At 40.8% G+C, this 22,479-nt stretch overlaps 1 protein-coding gene across 4 annotated transcripts in view; it reads left to right on the top strand.

Annotated features, from left to right (window-relative positions):
- Positions 1-22,479, top strand: part of tns2.S (tensin 2 S homeolog) — a 76,703-nt gene that overhangs the window by 41,305 nt on the left and 12,919 nt on the right. For all 4 annotated transcript variants that reach the window (XM_018250161.2, XM_041584471.1, XM_018250162.2 and 1 more), the window contains 12 exons: positions 403-574; positions 1,245-1,295; positions 3,152-3,274; positions 6,401-6,465; positions 7,206-7,289; positions 9,200-9,303; positions 11,052-11,112; positions 11,188-11,272; positions 11,816-11,945; positions 12,034-12,099; positions 13,081-13,197; positions 13,740-15,152. In XM_018250161.2, the coding sequence (XP_018105650.1) occupies positions 403-574; positions 1,245-1,295; positions 3,152-3,274; positions 6,401-6,465; positions 7,206-7,289; positions 9,200-9,303; positions 11,052-11,112; positions 11,188-11,272; positions 11,816-11,945; positions 12,034-12,099; positions 13,081-13,197; positions 13,740-15,152 (2,471 nt within the window). The remainder of the gene's footprint in view (positions 1-402; positions 575-1,244; positions 1,296-3,151; positions 3,275-6,400; positions 6,466-7,205; positions 7,290-9,199; positions 9,304-11,051; positions 11,113-11,187; positions 11,273-11,815; positions 11,946-12,033; positions 12,100-13,080; positions 13,198-13,739; positions 15,153-22,479) is intronic.

Raw genomic sequence — 22,479 nt, 5'->3', positions numbered from 1 at the left:
ATTCGCAGCTTTCTGGATAACGGGTTTCCTAGATAACGGGTCCCATACCTGTATTAGAAATTGACCCAGAGAATTCAACTACATCAGTTAAAAAACAAACACCACTTTGGTTCTGTACCAAATAGACAAGGCGATTCAGAAAGGAACTAGACTACATAAAAAATGTGCAATACCATCTCTTGATCTGAAGCCATTTTGAGAATTTAAATCATTCCATAGATGTTTTAGTTCATATGCCTGACCCTGAGGACAATGTAGCATTGTTAGGTTATTGACTTATTTTACAGGTCCCCAAACCACAATATAAGCTTGAAAGGTAAAGTGGATCCATGTGTTCAAAAGTAAGTAGGTTTAGCAGTGCACTGCCTGAATTGTGAAGATTTCACCTTTCTTTTGCTACAGAAATTTCAGCTTGGACCATGTAATCCAGCACAGCTATGACCTGGACCTTACGTACATCACAGAACGCATTATCAGTGTCTATTTTCCAACCAATCTGGAGGAACAGCGCTACCGCGCCAACCTGCGAGAAGTGGCATCCATGCTCAGATCCAAACATGAGGATAAATACCTGGTATGGTCAGGCAGAAATGGGGACTAAGCTGTGGGTTTGTTAGTGACAGTATAAACACATTATTTTACAAGTTTAGGATCCCAAATCTGGCCATCTCCCATAGACTCCATTTAAGCAACTAATTCTAATTTTTAAATTGATTTTCTTTTTCACTTTTACTTGATGGCAACTAAGCTGCGTGAATCCATATTAATGGAAAACATACATATTTTGTTTATTTAATGATTTTTAGTAGCCTAAGGTATGATGATCCAAATGACAGAGAAACTCCTTATCCAGAAAACCCTAGTTCCCAAGTATTCTGGATAATAGATTACTGGAAAGTCATCGCGCTTGCACACCCTGGCCTTCCAGAAAATGAATACCTGGTGCTCGGTGAAGGAGGCCTCGGCAACCTCAATAACTCGTAAGTAGAAGGAATTTCACAGGCACTCAGGTTAATTCAAGCAGGGACTAACCCTTGCTAGGTTTATTTTGCGAACATTGCACCTTCACAAAATAAACTTAGCAAGAGTAACCTAAGTGCCAGTGAAATTCCTTCTACTTCTGTATAATAGATGCCATACCTGTACTTGTAAATGGGGATCAAGCAAAACAGGCCTCACTGCACCCTATAAAAAAAGACCAAGAGCCTAACGTTTTTTAACTGGATGTCTGTTCTTTTCCCCAGCTTTTTAACTTATCCAGGAAGAGACATGATATCGCCAAGCTCAATCCTAAGGTAGGTCAATATTTGACTGCATTCCAGTGCCACAGCTCTCTTTTATGGGGCAGGGCAACAATTATATGTTGGGACAGTAATGAAAATCCATTATACCTCTCCAATTTATCTTTCTTATGGGACGGAGCTGCCAATGTGGCATATTTATTGCATAAGACAAAATAGTGTCAATAATGCTTTATATTAGGGCTGTCCAACACATACTCACCCAGTATTAGGGTTGCCACCCTTTGTATCAAGCATAATATCTACCAGCCAGGTGGCAACTCTACCCATCATCCACTGACAGTCAAAGGCTGTTGGGGGCAAAGGATGAGTTTTACATTTGGTGCTGGATATTTTAGTCCAACAAAGACCATTTATGCCTGGAGCTTGCCATCATTAGGAAAACCCCTGGCTGGTATTCATTAATATATGTGCTGCATATTGCATTATGATTAAAGATAAATGATGCCATAATATGAGACAATTTAGAAATTTTTGCTTGCATGGGCATTGACTAGATTGATAAACACTGGCATCTTCTTCTTCTGGAGCCACCACTTTTCAATCCACAGATCTAATCTTTGGAAGATCATGTTTTATTTGTGGCTTGAACACATAACGGTTATAAAGGTAACGCATTAGTAATAATGTTAATGTTCACTGGGGCTGATGCTAAAGTGCACCAGCGCAGTTACTAGCACAAACTTAAAGGAAAACTTTACCCCAAAATGAATATTTAAGCAACAGATAGTTTATATTATATTTAGTGGCATATTAAAAATTCTTACCAAACTGGTATATATATATATATATATATTTAAGTAAATATTGCCCTTTTACATCTCTTGCCTTGAACCCCCATTGATGGTCTGTGTGCTGCCTCAGAGATCACCTGACCAGAAATACTGCAGCTCTAACTGTAACAGGAAGAAATGTGGAAGCAGAAGATAGAACTCTGTCTGTTAATTGGCTCATGTGACCTAACAAGTATAGTTTGTTTGTGTGAATCCTACAATCCCAGAGGGCTGCCCTTATTTTTTAAAATGGCAATTTTCTATTTATGATTACCCAATGGCACATACTACTAAAAAAGTACATTATTATAAAAATGGTTTATTTATATGAAATAGAGTTTTACACATGAGCTGTTTTATGCAATATCTTTTTATAGAGACCTACATTGTTTGGGAGGTATAGAAGAATCTGTTAGGTTTCTATGGGGAAGTGCACTGGTTCAGCCCAGTAAATCATCCTGCATGTGTAGCTAGGAAGGCGTAACTTCACTGGGTTAAACCAAACCGCATTAATTAATGATTTGTACTGGAAGGCTAAAGGGATCCAAGTAAATATGTTATGTAAGTCTTCCAGTGAAAGTGTCTGTAGCTGCACTGAAGCAGTCATCTGCTGTGGTAAAATCATACTATTATATTAGTAAGACATCTGAAAAAAATGAAGCCAAATAAATATAATATTCATATAATTAAAAATGTCAGCATTTTTCCAATATTTTTTCCTTGCTCGCGGTATTTTAGACTTCACCTTATGCAGGGCCGGATTTACATAGTGGGCGCCCCTAGGCCCACTGCCGTTCGTCGACCCTGTCCCCATCCCTTTTATAATCTGGACTGGAGCAATGGGGATTGGCGCACAGGAAATTTTCAAAAAATTACTATCTCCAGCGCATCCCCACTGTTTTTGAACCAATGTGGGTGTGGTTAGGCAGCATGCCGCCCCCCCTAAAATCCTGCCACCCTAGGCCCTGGCCTAGGTGGCCTTTCCACAAATCCAGGCCTGACCTTATGACGATTCATGTATTCACAGTGTTAGTGAGTCAGAACTTTAACACTGTAACAATGTCATCTGCTTTACAGATCCAAGACTTTTTCTGGCCAGACTGCCATGCACCCCCACTGGATGTTATTTGCTCCATATGTAAAGCCATGGAGGCCTGGCTGGCACAAGATCCTCAGCATGTGGTCGTCCTCCTTTGCAAGGTAATGAGCAGAAGGAGAGAACACATTCTGGCTTTAGGGGGGGTCTTTATTTGGCCAGTTATAGTTATTATTGCATTTATATATAAAGTATCAGCATTTTGCTCACTACCCATATAAACTTAGCTTGGTTACCATATAATTCTCAGAAAGATTACTGTTTAACATACTGGCTACTAATTATTTTCAGGGACAGTGTCTGGAATAGTTTAATTCACATATTGCTCCAATTTTGATCTTTTATCCCTAAAAAAGACCCTATACCTTTAAAAAATGAAGCATATATATATATATATATATATATATATATATATATATATATATATATATATATATATATATATATATATATATACAGGGCCGCCATTAGAAATCACGGGGCCCCGTACAACAAAATTTTTGGGGCCCCCTGGGCCCCGCCCACACTGACGACCAAGCTCCGCCCCATATCCCGCCCACATCGCAGTTAAAAGACCACACAGACATCAGCGCTAAAAAAGTAACCCCCCCCCACACAAGTTGTAAAAAGCTATTGATGGTCAGGGCCCCCTTATAAAAAAAATTGGGGCCCCAAAAAAAAAAAATTTACATTTTTTTTTTTTAAAACATTGGTGGCAGGGGCCCCCTTATAAGTTAAAAAAACTTGGGGCCCCAACAAAAAAAAATGTAAAAAAAACTAAAAAATAAACAAACATTGGTGGCAGGGGCCCCCTTATAAGTTAAAAACAAATTGGGGCCCCAAAAAAAAATTTGGAAAAAAAAATTTTTTTTTGAAAAAAAAAAACTGGTGGCAGGGGCCCCCTTACAAGTTAAAAACAAATTGGGGCCCCAAAAAAAAATAAAAAAAATAAAAATTTTTTTGAAAAAAAAAAACATTGGCGGCAGGGGCCCCCCTTATAAGTTAAAAACAAATTGGGGCCCCAAAAAAAAATTTGGAAAAAAAAATTTTTTTTTGAAAAAAAAAAAACTGGTGGCAGGGGCCCCCTAACAAGTTAAAAACAAATTGGGGCCCCAAAAAAAAATTAAAAAAAAAAATTTTTTTTTGAAAAAAAAAAAAAAACTGGTGGCAGGGGCCCCCTAACAAGTTAAAAACAAATTGGGGCCCCAAAAAAAAATTAAAAAAAAAATAATTTTTTTTTGAAAAAAAAAAAAAAACTGGTGGCAGGGGCCCCCTTACAAGTTAAAAAAATTTGGGGCCACCAAAAAGAAAATTAATTTTTTTTAAAAAAAAAAAACCAAAAAAAAACAATGGTGGCAAGGGGCCCCTTACGAGTTAAAAAAAAAATTGGGGCCCCAAAAAAAAAGTTTAAAAAAAAAGATTGGTGGCAGGGGCCTATAGAATATTAAAATAATACATTGGTGGCCAGGGGATTAAAAAAAAAAAAAACACAAACTGGTGTTCAGTAGGATTGAACTCATGGCTTCAGTACTTCAACTTCGCCTCCTTTCGTGACTTCGGGTCTTTTCACCGCTTCAGGACTTCAATTTCGGCTGTTTTCGTGACTTCGGGTCTTTGCGCTGCTTCAGGACTTCGGCTTCGGCTGTTTTCGTGACTTCGGGTCTTTTCGGCGCTTCGTGACTTCGGGACTTCGGCTTTTTCCGTGACTTCGGGTCTTTTCGGCGCCTCGGCTTCGGCTTTTCAGCACTTCCGCATTCGGCACTCAAGAGGAATGACGTACGGCTCAGGCGCTCGTAAGGGGGGCCCGGATCTTCAAAAAAATGCAGCGCTGCCGGGCCCCCCTTCATGCCCGGGCCCGGTACGCTTGTCCCCCCTGTCCCCCCCTGATGGCGGCCCTGTATATATATATATATATATATATATATATATATATATATATATATATATATATATAGCTAAATGTTTCCTTTTATACAATTTAGCCAATCGCTTTGCACCAGAATTGGTCCTTCTTACCTTTGTACATACAGTAATTGAATCCGAAATCCGAAAAACAAACTGGACCACCCATCATGACTCGCTCATTTGTTTATGAAACAGCTAATTCGTTATGTTGATACTTGACTTCCTTCTCTAGTAGCGAGTGTTAAACTAAGGTTGAATGCAGCTCACAGATGCATCTTCTTTCCTGCATAGTAAGTCAAGATGGTGTCATTGGAAGAGGTTGTGACTATGGGACAGGGTACAGTAATAAAGAAAGGAGAAGTGGTTTAGGCAAAGCAACTACAACATTTACTAAGCTCGAGTGAAGGATTCAAAGTAAAAAAACTTCAAATTTCAAAGTATTTTTTTGGGTACTTCAACCATCGAATAGGCTACTACGACCTTCGACTACGACTTCGACTTCGATTCGAACGTTTCAAACTAAAAATCGTTCGACTATTCGACCACTCGATAGTCAAAGTACTTTCTCTTTTAAAAAAACTTCAACTACATACTTCGGCAGTTTAAACCTACCGAGGTACAATGTTAGCCTATGGGGACCTTCCCCATTAGTTTTCTAAGGTTTTTTTGATCATAGAAAAATCCTTCGATCTAATTTGATATTCGAATTCGTAGGATTTTACTTCGAGGGTCGAATTCGAGGGTATTAACCCTCGATATTCGACCCTTAGTAAATGTGCCCCGTAGTGTTTATATTAGTGTTATATTATATCATTGAAAAGCACTAGGCAAAAAACACTTACATACATATAGAGTTTTTACCGTCCCTAATAGTGATGGGTGAATGAATTCACCTGCCGCAATTTCCCTGCAAATTTCCATGTTTCACTGCTGACTAATACATTTGCGAAACTGCCGCAAAAATTAGCCCAGCGTCAAAAAACGTGGACGCATATCAGAAAAATTGCTCGCATCAACACTGTCGCTCGTCAAAATTATTCGGACGCCCATTGACTTCAACGCCAGTGTCAAAATTGATGCGAGCATCAAAATTGCAGCGGGCGTCAAAATTTGAGCACATTTTCCACCATTTTGCGAATTTTGCGGGAAATTTGCCCATCACTAGACCCTAATTGCACACTTATTAATGTTATTTATATGGAATGATGCCAGAGTAAGGACAGTAAGTATAGCACATTGTGAGCAAAATCGGTGTCAGGGGAAAGAGTTATAAATTTGGGATTGTGTGAATTGTGTGTAATTTGCTTTTTTTCCCCCCTCCATAGGGAAATCAGGGGAAAACAGGAGTGGTCATTGCATCCTACATGCACTATAGCAAAATATCTGCAAGGTGGGCACCACGTTTTATTCCAGCATCATAAAATGATAATACATGGTCATGTATAAAAGGGCTTCAAAAAAAGGGACAAGGCCTCATCTTAAACAAATCAGGGATGTTTTTGTTCTCCCCTCTAAATTCTACAGGTTGTCGTCATTAAAAAACAGATGCTTTACTTTTACCAAGAACATATATCCAGGGGCCCTTCTGAGACAAACTCCCTTTTCTTCCCTGCTTCATAACTAGTCTTTGTATAAATCATTATATATGTGTAGCAATAATACTCTTATAATCTCCTTTACATAATAATGTTGAGAACTTTCCAATATTTACACAATATTATAATATTAGCTTTGATGTCATTCATATATATAAATGGCTAGTGTTCCCCCATAATATATTATAAAGATATTAGAAATTATCGTCCATCATGGCACTGGATAAAGGCGTCTGCCTATGTATATTCCAAAACTCCGAAATTGACTATAGGTTGGGCGGCAAGGGTACTTAACCCTAGTTCTGAGCAACCGTGTGATCCTACAAGGAAATGACAAGGAGAAAAGGCATAAATTGTGTAACAAAACTCTTTGCTTTTACATATATCTCTCTGTTGTGTTTGAGCTCGGCCTTGTTTTCCTGCCACTCTCGGCCTTTCCTCCCCTCGTGTTGCTCTTTTCTTGACATTTGTCTCTCCCTTCCTCTCGTGCTCTGGTTTTTCCCACACTGACGCTCCCCCTTTCCTCTGCCTGCAGTGCGGATCAGGCTCTCAGTACTCTTGCCATGAGAAAGTTCTGCGAAGATAAGGTCTCCATGTCTCTGCATCCATCCCAGCGCAGGTCAGTGGTGGGGAGGGGGAAAGTTGAATTTGCTGTCGCCTCGGGAAACATTTCTCGTGATCTGTATAAAAATGGCCAAACTCTGCACTATAATAACAAACAGTATTGGGAAAGTGGAAGCTATTCCTGTGAGAGCAGATTAATCCTCAATCAATCCTTATCCCGTTATCAAGAACGGCAGACTATTTATCAGAAAGCCTGTTTCCTGAAAGAACAGCAGAAACAAGAGTTTTCTTTCCTTTGCACTGACCAGGAAGCTTCATAAACCGATCCAAAAATATTCTGATTCATTAGTAAAATAAAATTGTTAAAGAGCTCTGTTGGCTTCTTTGAAAGACGTCCTAACCTGCCACTGATGAAGCATAGTGAACAACTGGCCCAATATTTGAAAACTGATGTTTTATATAGTAGCACTCCCATGTCCCCACTGCTTTCCTGGGCTCTGTTCCCTTCTGTACCCACCTGGGTACTTGTTGCTGTATGAGAAAGTGTTTTGAAATTAATTTTGTTTGAAAATGGATTAAATGAGAACCTTCTGCTTCCTTTTTGAGGGTATAATTTGCCACTGAATGACCCTGCCCTGCATTCCTTATGTCTATAATGTGATCTCTCATATCCCTCAACTGGTCTCAACCCTTTTATATCATTAAATAGCTCTAGATATATGAGAACATTAGGCTACAATTTGCTGCTAGCTAGAAGACCTAATCACAATGCACCTCAAATCCCCACCATCTATTTAGGACCGGGGTCCTAGCCACATAGTAAGGCAACCTTTCCTTTAAAGGGGTGATTCACCTTTAAGTTAACTTTTAATATGCTATAATATATTGCTAATTCGAAGCAACTCTTAAATTGGCCTTCCTTTTTCCTTGCTTTATAGTTTTTTAATTATTTGACTTCTTCTTCTAACTCTTCCCAACTTTCCCATGGGGGTCACTGACCTCCATCTAAAAAAACAAATTCTCGTTAAGGCTACAAATTTATTGCTACTTTTTATTACTCGTCTTTCTATTCACGCCCTCTCCTATTCATATTCCAGTCTCTCATTCAAATCAATGCAATTTCAGCCATCTGAAATTACCCTAGCAACCAGATTGCCGAAGTTGAAGATAGGAGAGCTGCTGAATAAAAAGCTACATAACTCAAAAAATTATTAAAAATGAAAAACAATTGCAAATTGTCTTAGAAAATCACTCTTTATGTCATACTAACAGTTAATTTAAAGCTATAAAGGGTAAACACAATAATGGAAGAACCTTACAAAAAAGTCACTTGCACACTGAAGGTAAGACATTACCGATTTGAATGATTGAACACATTTGATTCTAATTTTATAACCAATAACCGCAATAAGAGAATGAACTGATTTTGGTCAGATGTCTAAGTAATAACCAAATTGCATTAATCGTAAAATGCCAAATAATGTGAATAGCGGACAAACAGACAACATAATGGCTGCAGAAAGTGCCACAGAGCTGAAGGCAACTGTCTGTCATCAACAAATCGGTTAAACCATAACCGTCATCGACTGGTATTAATAGCATGGCTGCCATTCAGAAGCAGATTGTGGCTAAGGCCAATGGACAGTAGTAACCAGGTCTGACTAGTCATTTGTATTTGTGTCTTGTGCTTTTGTTAAGACTGATCAGTTATTTTCAGTTAGTTTCGCTTGAACTTACATTCTGTGAATACCCGAGAGGATATTTGCACTTGTTTTCCCAAAGGGCGAAGCGTTAGTCCAGATATATTGGGTCCTGAGTGAGCGCCTGTCTCCTTAAACATTGCAGTGCCTGTTGTTTTTATGTTTAGATTATGATATGGCCTCCATAGACAATAATAAAGAGTATACAGTATATTAACACCGGACTAATCCTTTCGCTAAACATGCTACATATATTTCCACACAGATATATTAATTATTTTGGAGGCCTGCTGTCTGGCACCATTAAAATCAGCAGTGATATGCTATCTCTTCAATGTGTGCTGCTGCCAGCCATTCAGACAGATGGAGGTAAGTATTTGTAACTCAGAAGTACCAACAGTACAGATGCTTGAAATTCTAGCTGAGCATACTGGGCATTGTAGTTAAAGAGCAGCATTATATGTCATTAAAAAAAAGCAACATAATAACTACTGAACGTGTGTCTGCCATATAGAGCATCAGTGTAGAGGGACTTCACTATCTATAACTTTTTGGAGGTGGGACAGTATTAATATTGAATTTGGCTAAGGAGCTCCATCTTGGTCTCATTTGGTTACAGAACCTTTCCGCACTGTATGTTTTTGGAAAACTCTAGACACGATTTCCCTTTTTTGAGTATTAGGCAGAGTTCTTCATATATATGCCCCATACATACAGTGAAGCATTGTGCTGCAGTGTTAGGCATGTTGTTGAATAATAGGGATATCGATAGCGGGAAAACACAGGTAGTGCAGGGGAACTTTGGGCAAAAGTCCATCTCTCAGCAGGACAGTCATCCAAAAACAAGGCAAGTAACACTGGAGTATATCAGGCATAAAGTCCTGATCTGATCCAAGTTAGGGAATGGGATAGGGGGCAGTTACATGCAGGGCAGCCATCAGGGGGGGACAGGGGGGAGAGTTGTAGGGGGCCCCGATGGTAAGGGGGGCCCTGCCACGCCACACTTACTTGATTAGCCAGGCCCCCCATCTTTCTGAGAGCTGCTGACTTTAGGAAGGCATGGACGTTTAAGGGGCCCTGGCCACCAATTTTCTCATAGTGGGGGGGGCCCTGGCCACCAATTTTTCTTTTCTCATGTGGGGTCCTAGCCACCAATATTTTTTAATGGGGGGGCCCTGGACACAAATGTTCTTTTATGGGGGGCCCTGACCACCAATATCTTTTTATTTTTTATTAACATGTGTGAACCCTAGCCACCAATATTTTTTTTGTTTTTTTACTGTGTGGTGGGGGCGGACCTGTAGGTGGGGCTTGCAGTGGGTGCAGCCCAGGGGGCCCTGGAAATTTTTGTTGTATGGGGCCCTGCGATTTCTGATGGCGGTCCTGGTTACATATCACTCCCAGCTTCCCTTAATGAATAGGGTGGTCCTGAAAGCCGAAAGAGCTGTATTTATTGAAGAGGCACTCCATTTTGGCCATTAAGATCAGGGGCTAAGCACGAGCAGGGTGTAAAGTGTGAATAATGTTTTTTTGTGCCCAGTTTGCGCTACATAAATGAGGCCTTTCATTTGTTAATTTCAGCGCTTAAAAATAAAAACATTGTCAAAACAATATGCCCGTGAAAAATCTGTTATTCAGCAAAACGAGAGATTGGAAAATGTTCTGCATCAGAAGTTAGCTATAGAAAAATTTGACCTTATGGTTGCTGGAGGATCTATAAGGTATAGGGGACTTAGAGGGGTACAGACTAATAAGCAGCTTCAGTTTATGTCAATAATAAAGAGATCAAAACTTTTGCTGCTGTTTATTCTTTCCCCAAAGCCAGACTGTTAATTGGGAAGCAGATCCCCAGACCTGAGTCAGCTGGCTTCTCTTGTGGTGTGTGCATACCAGTAATAGTGCTTGCATATGGCCGACAGCTGCTTGGCACTGGCCTGACTTGAGTGGTTTAAGGAACGAGCCAAGTTAGGAACACTTGACCGTCTTCTGGAATTTTTGTGGATTATGTTGTGAATTGTATAATGTATTGGCAAAATGAGGCGCCTAATGCACACAAGCGTCTCATATCATCCTTGGAAAACATTCTTCTAATGACCTTATCTGCTTCCCTTCTTCAGGATTCTGTCCTTTTTTAAAGATCTACCAGTCGATGCAGTTGGTCTACACATCTGGAATCTAGTGAGTGAGATATTTGCTGTTTGTTGCCTACATCTTTCATATATACAGTATATATTAATGATTGTTTTGTCCTAGTTCAAGTCATGGAGGAACAACACCTCAGAAGCGCCAGCTGCGCATCAGCTTGGAACCAGCACTACTGCTGAAAGGGGACATCATGGTGCGTATACAGAGTTGCCTTACAGAATGATGTTGGCTAGTCATCCATCTTCTCTTAATCATACATGTGTATCTGTAAAACTATACAAACCCCTTCAACTCAAGTCATGGCTTTTAGTGGTCATTCTGTGAGAATGCTAAAACTGTCTACATCTACCAAATATTAATCTGTAATCTGTAGGTGTATGGGCAGTTTTTGAACTGCAGGATAGCCTAAAGATTTGTAAGGTACCTTAAATTCCCAAAAAATTTGCCCAGCATGGTTAAAATAGGCCAAAGGTCCCAGCCTAATGTGGGATATATAACCCAGTCAGCGTAGAGCCATTGGTTCTAGAAGATTAATTTACTCGCATAAGGCCCCAAAGATTGATTGGATAGAAATCCAGTTTTCTCAGTTGTCTGTTGATCAACCACTGATTTAATTGCTCTATTGCTCCAAACAACCCACCTCATCAGATGTCAACTCAACATATTCTACCTTGGTGTTTCTAATGGATCTAAGTAGAGCATTAAAACAGAACCACTGATACTGTTCACCCCACAGGTGAAATGCTACCACAAGTGCTGCAAGCCCCACGAGAGGGAAGTCATTTTTAGGGTCCAGTTTCACACATGCACCATCCATAAAACACATCTGTGCTTCAGTAAGGACCAGCTGGACTGTGCCTTCACAGGTGAGTCAAGGTGCAAACAGTTATAGTTAGTCATAGTTATTTACCTTTTATGTAGATGAAAATATTGTTTTCCTTCCTTACTCCTAAGATGACAGATTCCCAGAAGATGCTTCAGTGGAATTCATGTTTTCTACTGGACAAGACAAAGCTAAAGGTGAATTTCTCCATTAAACGTGCCCTTATATTGACTGACATTACTGTGTGTGTGTCTCATATTCCTTCCTCTGCCAAAACTCACACATCAGTGCATTGTTTTTTGCATTGACTTTTAAACTCTCTGCCCTGGTAATAGCTAGCTTTCAGCTTCTGCAGAGAATTAGCATATTATTAATTTTCCTTATGCAAGAAAAGGTTTGAATCTGAATTACATGCTATAAAACATGGTCCTGGTATGGGCTTACCTATCAGTGATGTGAGGGTTACAAGACTGACATGACAGTATTTAGCTGGTTACCAGGATCACTAATATTGGCCCAGACCAGAGAATCAATACCAGGTTTCCCAACCTTTTTTACCCGTGAGCCACATTCAAAAATAAAAAGAGTAAGGGGGCAACACAGGCATGCAAAAACTTCCTAGGGTGCCAAATAAGGGCTGTGATTGGCTATTTGGTAGTCCCTACGTGGACTGTCAGCGTACAGGCGGCTCTGCTTGGCAGTACACATGATTTTTATGTACCAAAACTTGACTCCAAGCCAGGAATTCAAAAATAAGCACCTGCTTTGAGGCCACTGGGAGCTACATGCAAGGGGTTGGAGAGCAACATGTTGCTCACGAGCTACTGGTTGGGGATCACTGATCTATACTATGGCAATGCTTAGGGCATGTTAAAAATCAACTATACAAGAGGGTGCCCATCCTGTGGTTGCCCCGACTGAATCCTGACTACCATTATAATCATTCAGTGTACATACGGTATAATTATGCTTAATTCCATTTCTACTCCATCTCAGTCCCTAAGTCAGTATGCAAATGTTTCCTTGCTTAAAAGAAGTGATTAAACTGTAGGACTTGCAGTGACTATTATTTTTCCAACTCATCATGCATTGTCTCATTTGTCCCTCACCACGGCCTGTTTAGTTTTTTGTCTGCTGATTTGTTGTGGCTCCTGCTTTAACCGTGTGTTCCCTTAAAGGCCAAGAAACATTCAGCAAGGATCCGGATGTTTCAGTGGATTATGATATCACAGATCCGGTAGTGCGATATGATTCCTATGAAAACCTCAATATGACTCATGAGGACGGCCTGGAGGGTGAGTTGACAAAGCTATTGAATGTTTATACATTTGGGACTTTGTTACTTTTAGGGGCAAATTCATCATATTCATGGGAATTGTGATTGTTAAATAACATTTGCGCACAATCGTGATTTTTTTTTTTACAGTTCTGCAACTATTTATGAAAAATCTTCAGTAGAGAAGAATATCCCAAATTAAATTTTTTTCAATCACTTGCTAGAATGCTAATAATAAAACTTTCCATTTACTTCTATGGCAACTCTACATTTTAATTTTTTATGTTTTTTTTAATAAATCTCAAAAAATCGCCATAAAAATGCATGACCATAACATAGTGGTGATCTTGTTTTTAAGAAAATCACTGTAATTGATAATTAATCTCTGCTTTAGTGTGGGCCACAGCTGTTCCTGTTCTCCACTGGTACTATAATAGGGTAATACTATAAGTGCCACAAATGAGGTCACGCAGGTGGCGTTGTTGTGGTGAGGAGCAAGTTACTCTTGAATTCTTGGTGCTGCAGACAATTTGTTTGTAACATATTTGTTTCTGCCTCTAGATTTGAGCCATACCCGAGGACCATTGGATGGAAGTCTTTATGCACGTGTGAAGAAGATCACCCCAGTGACATCTAGTAATGGAAGTCCAGAGCAGCATGGACGTCTCCTGTCTGTCAGCAGTGACTCTGGCCATTCTTCAGCCCCCACAGAGAGGCTGGAGGAAACTCCTCAAAAGACTTTGCCCACAGCAACTGAAAGAAAAGATCTGGAAAGACTTTTGGGTGGCTTTGGCGTCAGCGTGAAGAAGCAAGAGGCGGAGCCCCATTACTCTCAAATGCTTAAGCATGAAGAAGTCACAACAAAAAATTTAAATCAAAGACAACTTATGGAGGAAAGGGTACTGGATGTACAGCATAAGGCAAATCAAGAAGGTACAAACCAAAACACTCAGACAAAGATAAATGGAGAAGTGAGACCTCCTTACTCTCCCATGTGGCCTGTAACTCCTGATGGAGCATCCCAATGTTTGTCTTTGGCTTCATCATCCTGGGAAGTTCAGAGAGAGGCACCTTGTGAGACTCATTGGAATGGTCAGAGAGAGGCAGCCATTCTGGAAGAAGAAATGGGACAATATGGGGAACTGGCTATGTACGCAGGCAGAAGACCTGTGATCTCAAGACACTGCTCCTGTAGGCTGGGTTACTCTGGTCTAAATATTGAGGGGCCGCCAAACAGATCTTACTTCAGGCCAGAAGGCATTATTGACTCTCGTGGAGGGACAGGGACTGGTGTCATTCTACAAACTGCTCATTATCCAGGAATGTACGGAGAACAAGAAAGGAGGAGACTGTTTCGCTCATTATCTGAGGGACCTCAACATTGCCCAGGTCATGCACAGAGTCCACCAAAGAGAGGCAGTTTGAGGGAAACACGCCCATACATTTGCCAGCCTCCTCCACGTGAACCCCTTTTCCCACCAGTATGCCCTTGCTCTCATTGTCAGAACTCTGCCTGCTACCCTGTAACTAACATGCAGCCATTTCATCGGGCGGAGCTGCCGTTGCATATTCCTCAGCCGTTGCATATTCCTCAGCCCTATGGACAAAGTGTTCAAATCAATCATGATTTCCCACATCCTTTCCAAGTCCCTCAAACGAAGATGCTTTATGGCTATCCACCTCCACACGGAGAAGAACCACTGCAATTTAATCATTTCACAGAAGGTGGCTATGGGCATACATATCCACATTTTCTAAATCCGTCTTACCTCCCTCCTCAGTGCCCACCTAATGGCTATGGTCCCCACTCTTTTCCTAATTCCATATCCCCATATAGCCCACCTGGAGGTCAGTCTCCTCCTTCTGGCTCTATATCTCCAGCCAATCTCTCTGCTCCCAGAAGAATGAGCGGTGATACAATCTCTGCAAGCAGTGTAAATGAACTCGCATCTGTAGAACAGCAGCAACAGGATGGTAAGTATTATAACCAATGATATGGTGCTTTAGGAAATGTTATTAATTAGTGGGACATACAAACTGACACATTAGAGGTGTTCTAAAGTACTCCTACTTTACTTGTTCTTGGGAAGGGGCACAGGGTTGTCCAGCTTGTGGTCTTCTAACCTTCAGCTGTCCTTGGAAAGCTGGGAGTTGCAATCGGCTAGAGTGGGGGTCCCCGAACTTTTTTTTACATATGAGTTACATTCAAATGTAAAAACAGCTGAGGAGGAACACAAGCATGGGGCCACTGGGAGAAACATCCCATGGGCTGCTGAGCAACATGTTGCTTGTGAGGCACAGGTTGGGGATTACTGAGCTATAGGGTAACAAGTTGAATTCCCCTGCCTAAGAATGAGGGCCCCAGGGTAAAGTAAATTGATGCATATGTGAAATAATTTACTTAGTGTGGTCAGCTTATTAATATGCCTGTGTAACATGGGGGTGGGGCATACTACAACACAAGTGGAATGCTATGTGGTACTGCCCATGATGTAATAAAGTGTAGCCCCCACCCTGAGAATCTCACAGCTGCATGAGTTAGCCCTGTAACTGGAAACAATGGTTAAATATGGATCATTTATTTCAACTGTCAGAGGATCTGGCTTTCATTATGGGGACTGGTAAACAAGGAGTGGTTTAGTGTTGGATTTAATATGGCCAATAATGGATGACCATGACAAAGCATTTCCCCCATTTTCTTTCTCCTACATGTTTTACTAGCTAGAAATCTTTTCAGATACATGAGAAAGGTAAAACAAAAAAATTCAATATAACCCTCAGGGTCAGGGCTGTGCCCGCTGCAGATTTATCGGAAGGAAAATACATTTTGGAATGGTTGTTATACAAAGGTTACATTTCTATCTGGGCTCCAGACTTTGGTGGCTGCCTAAAAGTGAATTTATCAGCATTAAAAGGATAGAGCTGCAGATTTTCCTTGTAATTTCCTTATGTGTGGTTTCTTTTACATCTTTTATCTTAAAATAACAGTGGGGTGACCATAGATAATGGGATGCAGAGAGCAATAGCAGTTTTAGGTCAGTTGGGTCTTGCAGATCAACCAAAAGGCACATCTAGACAACTTTATTTGCTTCAGTAGCCACAGAATGACACTGCACATGGAATAGGAGTGACCTGGGACTGCTGCTCAGCTCTGCGGGAAACCAGTTTCTCAACCAACAGACGATTCTGTCTCCCTACCACCCCACAATACTGCTATTTATTTATTCCTTCTGCTCCCTCAGAAACCCAAACACACAACGACAACATTTCATTCAAATTTCTACGTAATCATCATTATCATTAAAGGAAACTGATGATTTGGCTGAAGTTTCAGTGGGAAAAATAAATCTCATTCATCTCTAATATCATGGAATGGAGCGAGTTGCTTTGAGAAGGGTTTAATGCTCAATGTCTGAATTTTGTTCTGTTTAGTTATATATTTATCTGTAATAGTGCATACATACAGGCTATTATTTATCATTAGAGGCCGAGCAGTAATGCATACGGCACACACACAGCATTCATTAAGGATTAGAAATGACATACATAGAATCTATACATTCAGTTGAATCCACAGAGCTAGGGAAAAATGTCAGAGCCACAAAATGAACAAGAGTTATGAATAAGCTGTAAAATATCCTTATACATTTGTCTTGGGGATGTCATTAGTTATAATCGGAGCTTAGTACTGTCACCTGTGTCACATGACTCATGTTTTATAAAAAAATAACGTGTCCTTTAATTTAAAATATGAGGATATTAGAGGACAGCGATATTTCATTGATATATTTTAGCAGGGGATACATGAATTCCTATAGACAAAGTATGAGTTACTGATCTGGTAGAAGGAGAATAATGGCAAACACATGAGGAGTGTGGCTATAAAGGAATGGGACCCAGATGTGCAGCAGATTGGGAGGGATGAAGGCGGCAGAATGAAGGAATAGAAATAGGACAGAAGGTGGAGGTGTCAGATTGGCTGCTGAAAGAGGGGCGATTAGGGAGGCTAAAGGTGAAACATCCCTTTACTCTCTGCTGGATCTCATCTGTTCCACAGCAGGAAGGCCCTTGTGCTGATGGAGATAGGAGATGTGATGGACCCTTCAGGGTAAGGTCATACTGGGAGATTCAGGGAGATTTAGTCGCCGGCAACTAATCGTCTCTTCTTTTGGGCGACTAATCTCCCTGAACTGCTTCCCCCTGTCTTCCGCCTGCTAGAATTGAAAAACGACTGCGGCATGGCACTCGTGGCTCTTCGTTTTCCGAAGTTGCCTCACAAGGAAACTTCGGGCGACTTCGGAAAATGAAGCGCGGCGAGTGCCATGCCGCAGGCGTTTTTTCATTCTAGCCTGCGGAGAGGCAGGGAAGCAGTTCGGGGAGATTAGTCGTCGGGCGAGTAAATCTCCCCGAATCTCCCAGTGTGACCTTAATATAATGCAGTCATTACTGACCAAACCGTAAACATCAGCCCACATTGTCACCACCTTAACGTTATATGAGACTTTTACACAGGAGCAAACTCTAAATCTGAATTTCAAATTCACTTTTGCTGTGAACTTTAAAATCTGGAAACATTTAAGGCTGCTCTGCCAGTGAGTGCCCTTTTACTAGTTCTGAGTTGCAGGAGATCTCTCTGTGCCAAGGGCAGGGGAACAAAGAACGTCTTATACCGGCTCCAGTTTTTTGTGAGTCAGGCACCTTTCCATTACGCAAGCAGATCCAATGGCAGGGTACAAAGCAGCGATGCAGCATTTAAGACCTAATCGAGTAAAAAATTGTTATATAGACATTTTCAGACACGGAGAAACATCAGAGTGGAAATGTCATTGTTTGTGGGTCACCTTTGCTGACATGGGAATGAACTTTATTATTCCTAACCTGTAGGGTGCAGAACATTCACTGCATTACACAAAGCACCATGTTATGTTGGTGTAGGTTCCACCCTGTGCCAGATGCAGCGAGTGCAGTATGTGGCCAATATAGGATTTTGTCCCTGTTCTGCTTGCAGATTACAAGCTACATAGGCGACTGCAATAATGTGTGAATGAAGCGTCTTCTAGTGATGGCAGAGCCCTGCTTTTATATCAGCATGTGACAGTGCAACTATGGGCGACCACGTGTGATTAGCACCGGCAATTTTTCATTTTAGCCAGCGCAGAGCGAGGGAGATTGTCACCCCGTAAGAAAAGGCTGGGGCCACTAATCTCCCCGAATCTGCTTGTGTAGACTGACCCTTAGAAGGAGACACAGGCAATTCCTAGATCTGACCCCACAGTATGTGACTGATTGAGTCATGGACCAAATGGATAGATACCATGGGGCAAGTTCACTAATGGGTGAATTTTCACCTGCGAAGGCTTTCGATACACTTCACGCCACTTTGCCAGCCGTTAATTTGCTACCACTACACTAATTTACTAAAATGCAAAGTTGCGTCTCGGCAGCCAAACGCTGGCAAAGTTTCACTATCGTAAATTCGTCAGAGCGAGCATTTCATAGCGGAGTCAGCTCTAAGCTGGCAAAGGAAACTGTGTGAAAGAAGTAATGTTATGGAAAATTTGCACTTTAGTGAATTTGCGGACTAATGATCATTCGCCTGAGTGAAAATTCGCCTGGAGAAAGGGCACAAAACTTTGCTAGCGATGTACTCTTCCGCTAGAGAATTGTACTTTACGCCTGTTAGTAAATTGGGCATCTCCCTGAAGATGGGATTTCTGGCGAATTTTCGCTAGCGATGACCACTTCGCTCTTTAGTAAATCTGCCCCCATATGAGGGACTATACACCCAGCCCGGCTGCCTTTGCTTTGTTCCACAGTGATGTGGTTCCTCTTTGCTGTCAGATAGATCATTTCCATCAGGACTGAAGGCTTATCAGCCTGAATGTACCCATGACCGGTCATATGAGTCCAGATGCTTGGGCAGTATGGTCGAAACTAGCCAAACAGTCCTACCAAATGGCCAGCTTAAGTAACCTGTAACCTGTGGCTGGGGGGGGGGGTAGGCGGCAGATCTGCATACTCTAGTTAAGAAAACCCCCCTCTCCAGCCTCTCTCTTACCTTTGCCAACACGAGTGGTTGGGGAGTGGGGACACAAGTGGATGGAGGGAGTCCTGGGTCGAGTCCCCAGTCCCCTCCAAGTTTTTTGCAGGGGGGCCCTTAGTGATCCATGCTTATATAGTCCTTTCACTTAAAGGGCATGTAAAGTCTAAAATAGAATAAGGCTAGAAATGCTGTATTTTGTATATTAAACATAACCATGAACTTACTGCACCACAAGCCTAATCAAACAAATGATTTATGCTTTCAAAGTTGGCTACGGGGGGTCACCATCTTGTAACTTTGTTAAACATCTTTGCAAGACTAAGACTGTGCACATGCTCAGTGTGGTCTGGGCTGCTTAGGGATCATCATAAACAAAGCTGCTTGAGTTCTGCATGGCTGGGAAGTAAGGCGGGGGCTCCCCCTGCTGTACATAAGTATGATTGTTTCCCTGCTCCGCAGTTAGGGACTGTCTGATAATTCCTATCAACAGCAGTAAATGAAGGGAGAATGTCACTGCATACAGTCAGGTTTCTTATAAAAACGGTACACATTTTTTAATTAAAGTATATTGGAGATAGGTTTCTTTTTCATTAAAGAAAGCACCAACATATTGCAGAAGAGTGTGTACATTGAACATACGGATTACATACTAATATTGACAGATACAGTAGGCAAAGAGGGCCCTGCTCAACAATCTAAAATAAAAGGGGTATTTGCCCAGGTTTAGCAACCAATCAGATGTTTCCTTTAATTCATTAAACTTTACTAGCCCTGTAAATTCTTATACTGGTTGGTTGCTATGGATTACAACCCCGGAGCAAACTTTGCATTTATTATTTCATTTCCCCCTCCATAGTGCAGTGCGTTTAATCACTCAGCTGGGCTTTATATGACGAGTGAGCACAATGATTTCTGTAGTTAGAAATGGCACGTGTGGAATAGAGAAGTTATACTGGAAGTATTGCAGCAGGTGATCCTATCAGCGTAAGAGAGAACGTGCTGAATGGAGCCCATGCTGGGATTTAACTACTCTGCTCCATTTTCCGTCCTCAATATATATGCTTACATTTTCCATATACATTCTCTGTATGCCAATGCCTGGCCCAATTTATTTCTTCATCTGTGTGTTTTATGAGTCATTCTCAGGCTTCCATCATTATATGCAAGTTCTCTGGGGACAAATTATTGAAAGCTTTAGTGAAATCTCTGTAGCCCAAGTGCACCTCCCAAACAACTTCCTTCAGTTACGTAGCCAGGAAAACATGAGGTTTTGTTTGGGATCATCTCCACAGCAGCCGCTTGGTTTCTCTCTGGAACCGAGCAGCTCACGCACTCTATACATTCCACAAGCTTTAGCCTAAATCTCAACCAAAGTTACAGATGAAGGGGCTTGGGACTTGCAGGGAAGCTGGGCCCCGGCCAGATGGAAGAAATGTTTATCATTCAGTAGAACACCTATATATCTCATTTAGAGATGTCCAACCTATAAATTTAAGGGGCCCATTTACTTAGCTCGAGTGAAGGAATAGAATAAAAAAAACAGAATTTTGAATGATTTTTTTGGCTACTTCGACCATCGAATTGGCTACTTCGACCTTCGACTACGACTTCGATTCAAACTAAAAATTGTTCGAATATTCGACCATTCGATAATCGAAGTACTGTCTCTTTAAAAAAAACTTCGACCCCCTAGTTCGCCACTTAAAACCTACCGAAGTGCCATGTTAGCCTATGGGGAAGGTCCCCATAGGCTTTGTAACAATTTTTAGGTCGAAGAAAAATCGTTCGATCGATTAAAATCCTTCAAATCGCACGATTCGAAGGATTTAATCATTCGATCGTACTATTTGCGGTAAATCCTTCGACTTCAATATTCGAAGTCGAAGGATTGACATTCGGCAGTCGAATATCGAGGGTTAATTAACCCTCGATATTCGACCCTATGTAAATCTGCCCCTAAGTGTATAGATATATCTGTATAGGTATGTGTATGATATGTACAGGTATGGGACCTGTTGTACAGAATCCTGGGGTTTTCCAGTTAAGGGGCCTTTCTGTAACTTGGATCTCCATGTTTTAAGTCTACTAAAAATAATTTAAACCTCAAATAAAGCCTATAGGGTTGGTTTGCCTCCAATAGAGATGAATTATATCATAATTAAGATCAAGTACAAGGTACTGTTTTATTATTACAGAGAAAAAGCAAATCATTTTTAAAAATGTGAAATATTTTATTAAAATGGAGTCTATGGGAGATGGCTTTTATGTTATTCTGAGCTTTCTGGATAACGGATCGGATCCCATTCCTGTATGAGTTTCCCTACTGTATACAGGTAAAGGACCTGTTATCCAAAATTCCTCAGGACCTGAGGTTTTCCGAATAATAGATCTTTCTGTAATTTTGATCTTCGTATCTTAAGTCGACTAGAAAATCATGTAAACATTGAATAAACCCAATAGGCTGGTTTTGCTTCCAATAAGGATTAATTATATCTTAGTTAGAATCCAGTACAAGCTACTGTTTTATTACTATGCAGAATGTTACAGTACAGAAATAAATACAAGAAATAAATGCAATAATGTAAATTTCCTACTTCGTTTTTTTCCACAAATCCCCAGGATGTTTCAGTGTAGCGGAAAGAAAAGGTTCAAGTTAAACATTTGGGTTTTGTGTTTACATATAAATGAATAAACTGTATATTCTTTGCATGATGACCAACATGTCTTCCGCTGACAAATCTCTGCATGACCTGGATGTTTTCCCAGCATCGTCACCTAAATAATCAGAACATTCCAAATCCAGTGTATGTCCCAGGCAGAGGCATTTATCCTTCACTTCCAGCTAGTGAGGAATATTGCTGATATGTTTATATAGAGGAGTCTCAAACAACTTGGTGCCACCCAGATGCCCAGTCTGCAGTTTCATCTTAGCAAATCTGATGCACTCTAAACTAACTGGGTATGTAAAGTCCAAGGTGGTGCCATTGTGAATGTAGGGGGTTAGGTTGAGGCAGTAGGAGACCGTAACCCATTTTGCACTGCCATTACTTAGTAGCAGTAGTAGCACAAGCTCAGGGTCTGTTGTCAGTGATTACTACCATTCAATATAGACAAATACAGGAGTCCTCTGCACTCAACCCATTAAGGCATTGAGACATTGTGTACCATAATATACCAAAAAATGCCTTACCCTTTAAACAAAACAGGGATTGTTTGTCCATATATTGCAATATATTTAAGCTGGCCAACTACGTCAAA

Source organism: Xenopus laevis, chromosome 2S, assembly GCF_017654675.1.
Source record: "Xenopus laevis strain J_2021 chromosome 2S, Xenopus_laevis_v10.1, whole genome shotgun sequence".
NCBI lineage: Eukaryota > Metazoa > Chordata > Amphibia > Anura > Pipidae > Xenopus > Xenopus laevis.
Note: the sequence above shows the minus strand (reverse complement) of the source record. Positions and strands in the feature narration are given on the sequence as shown.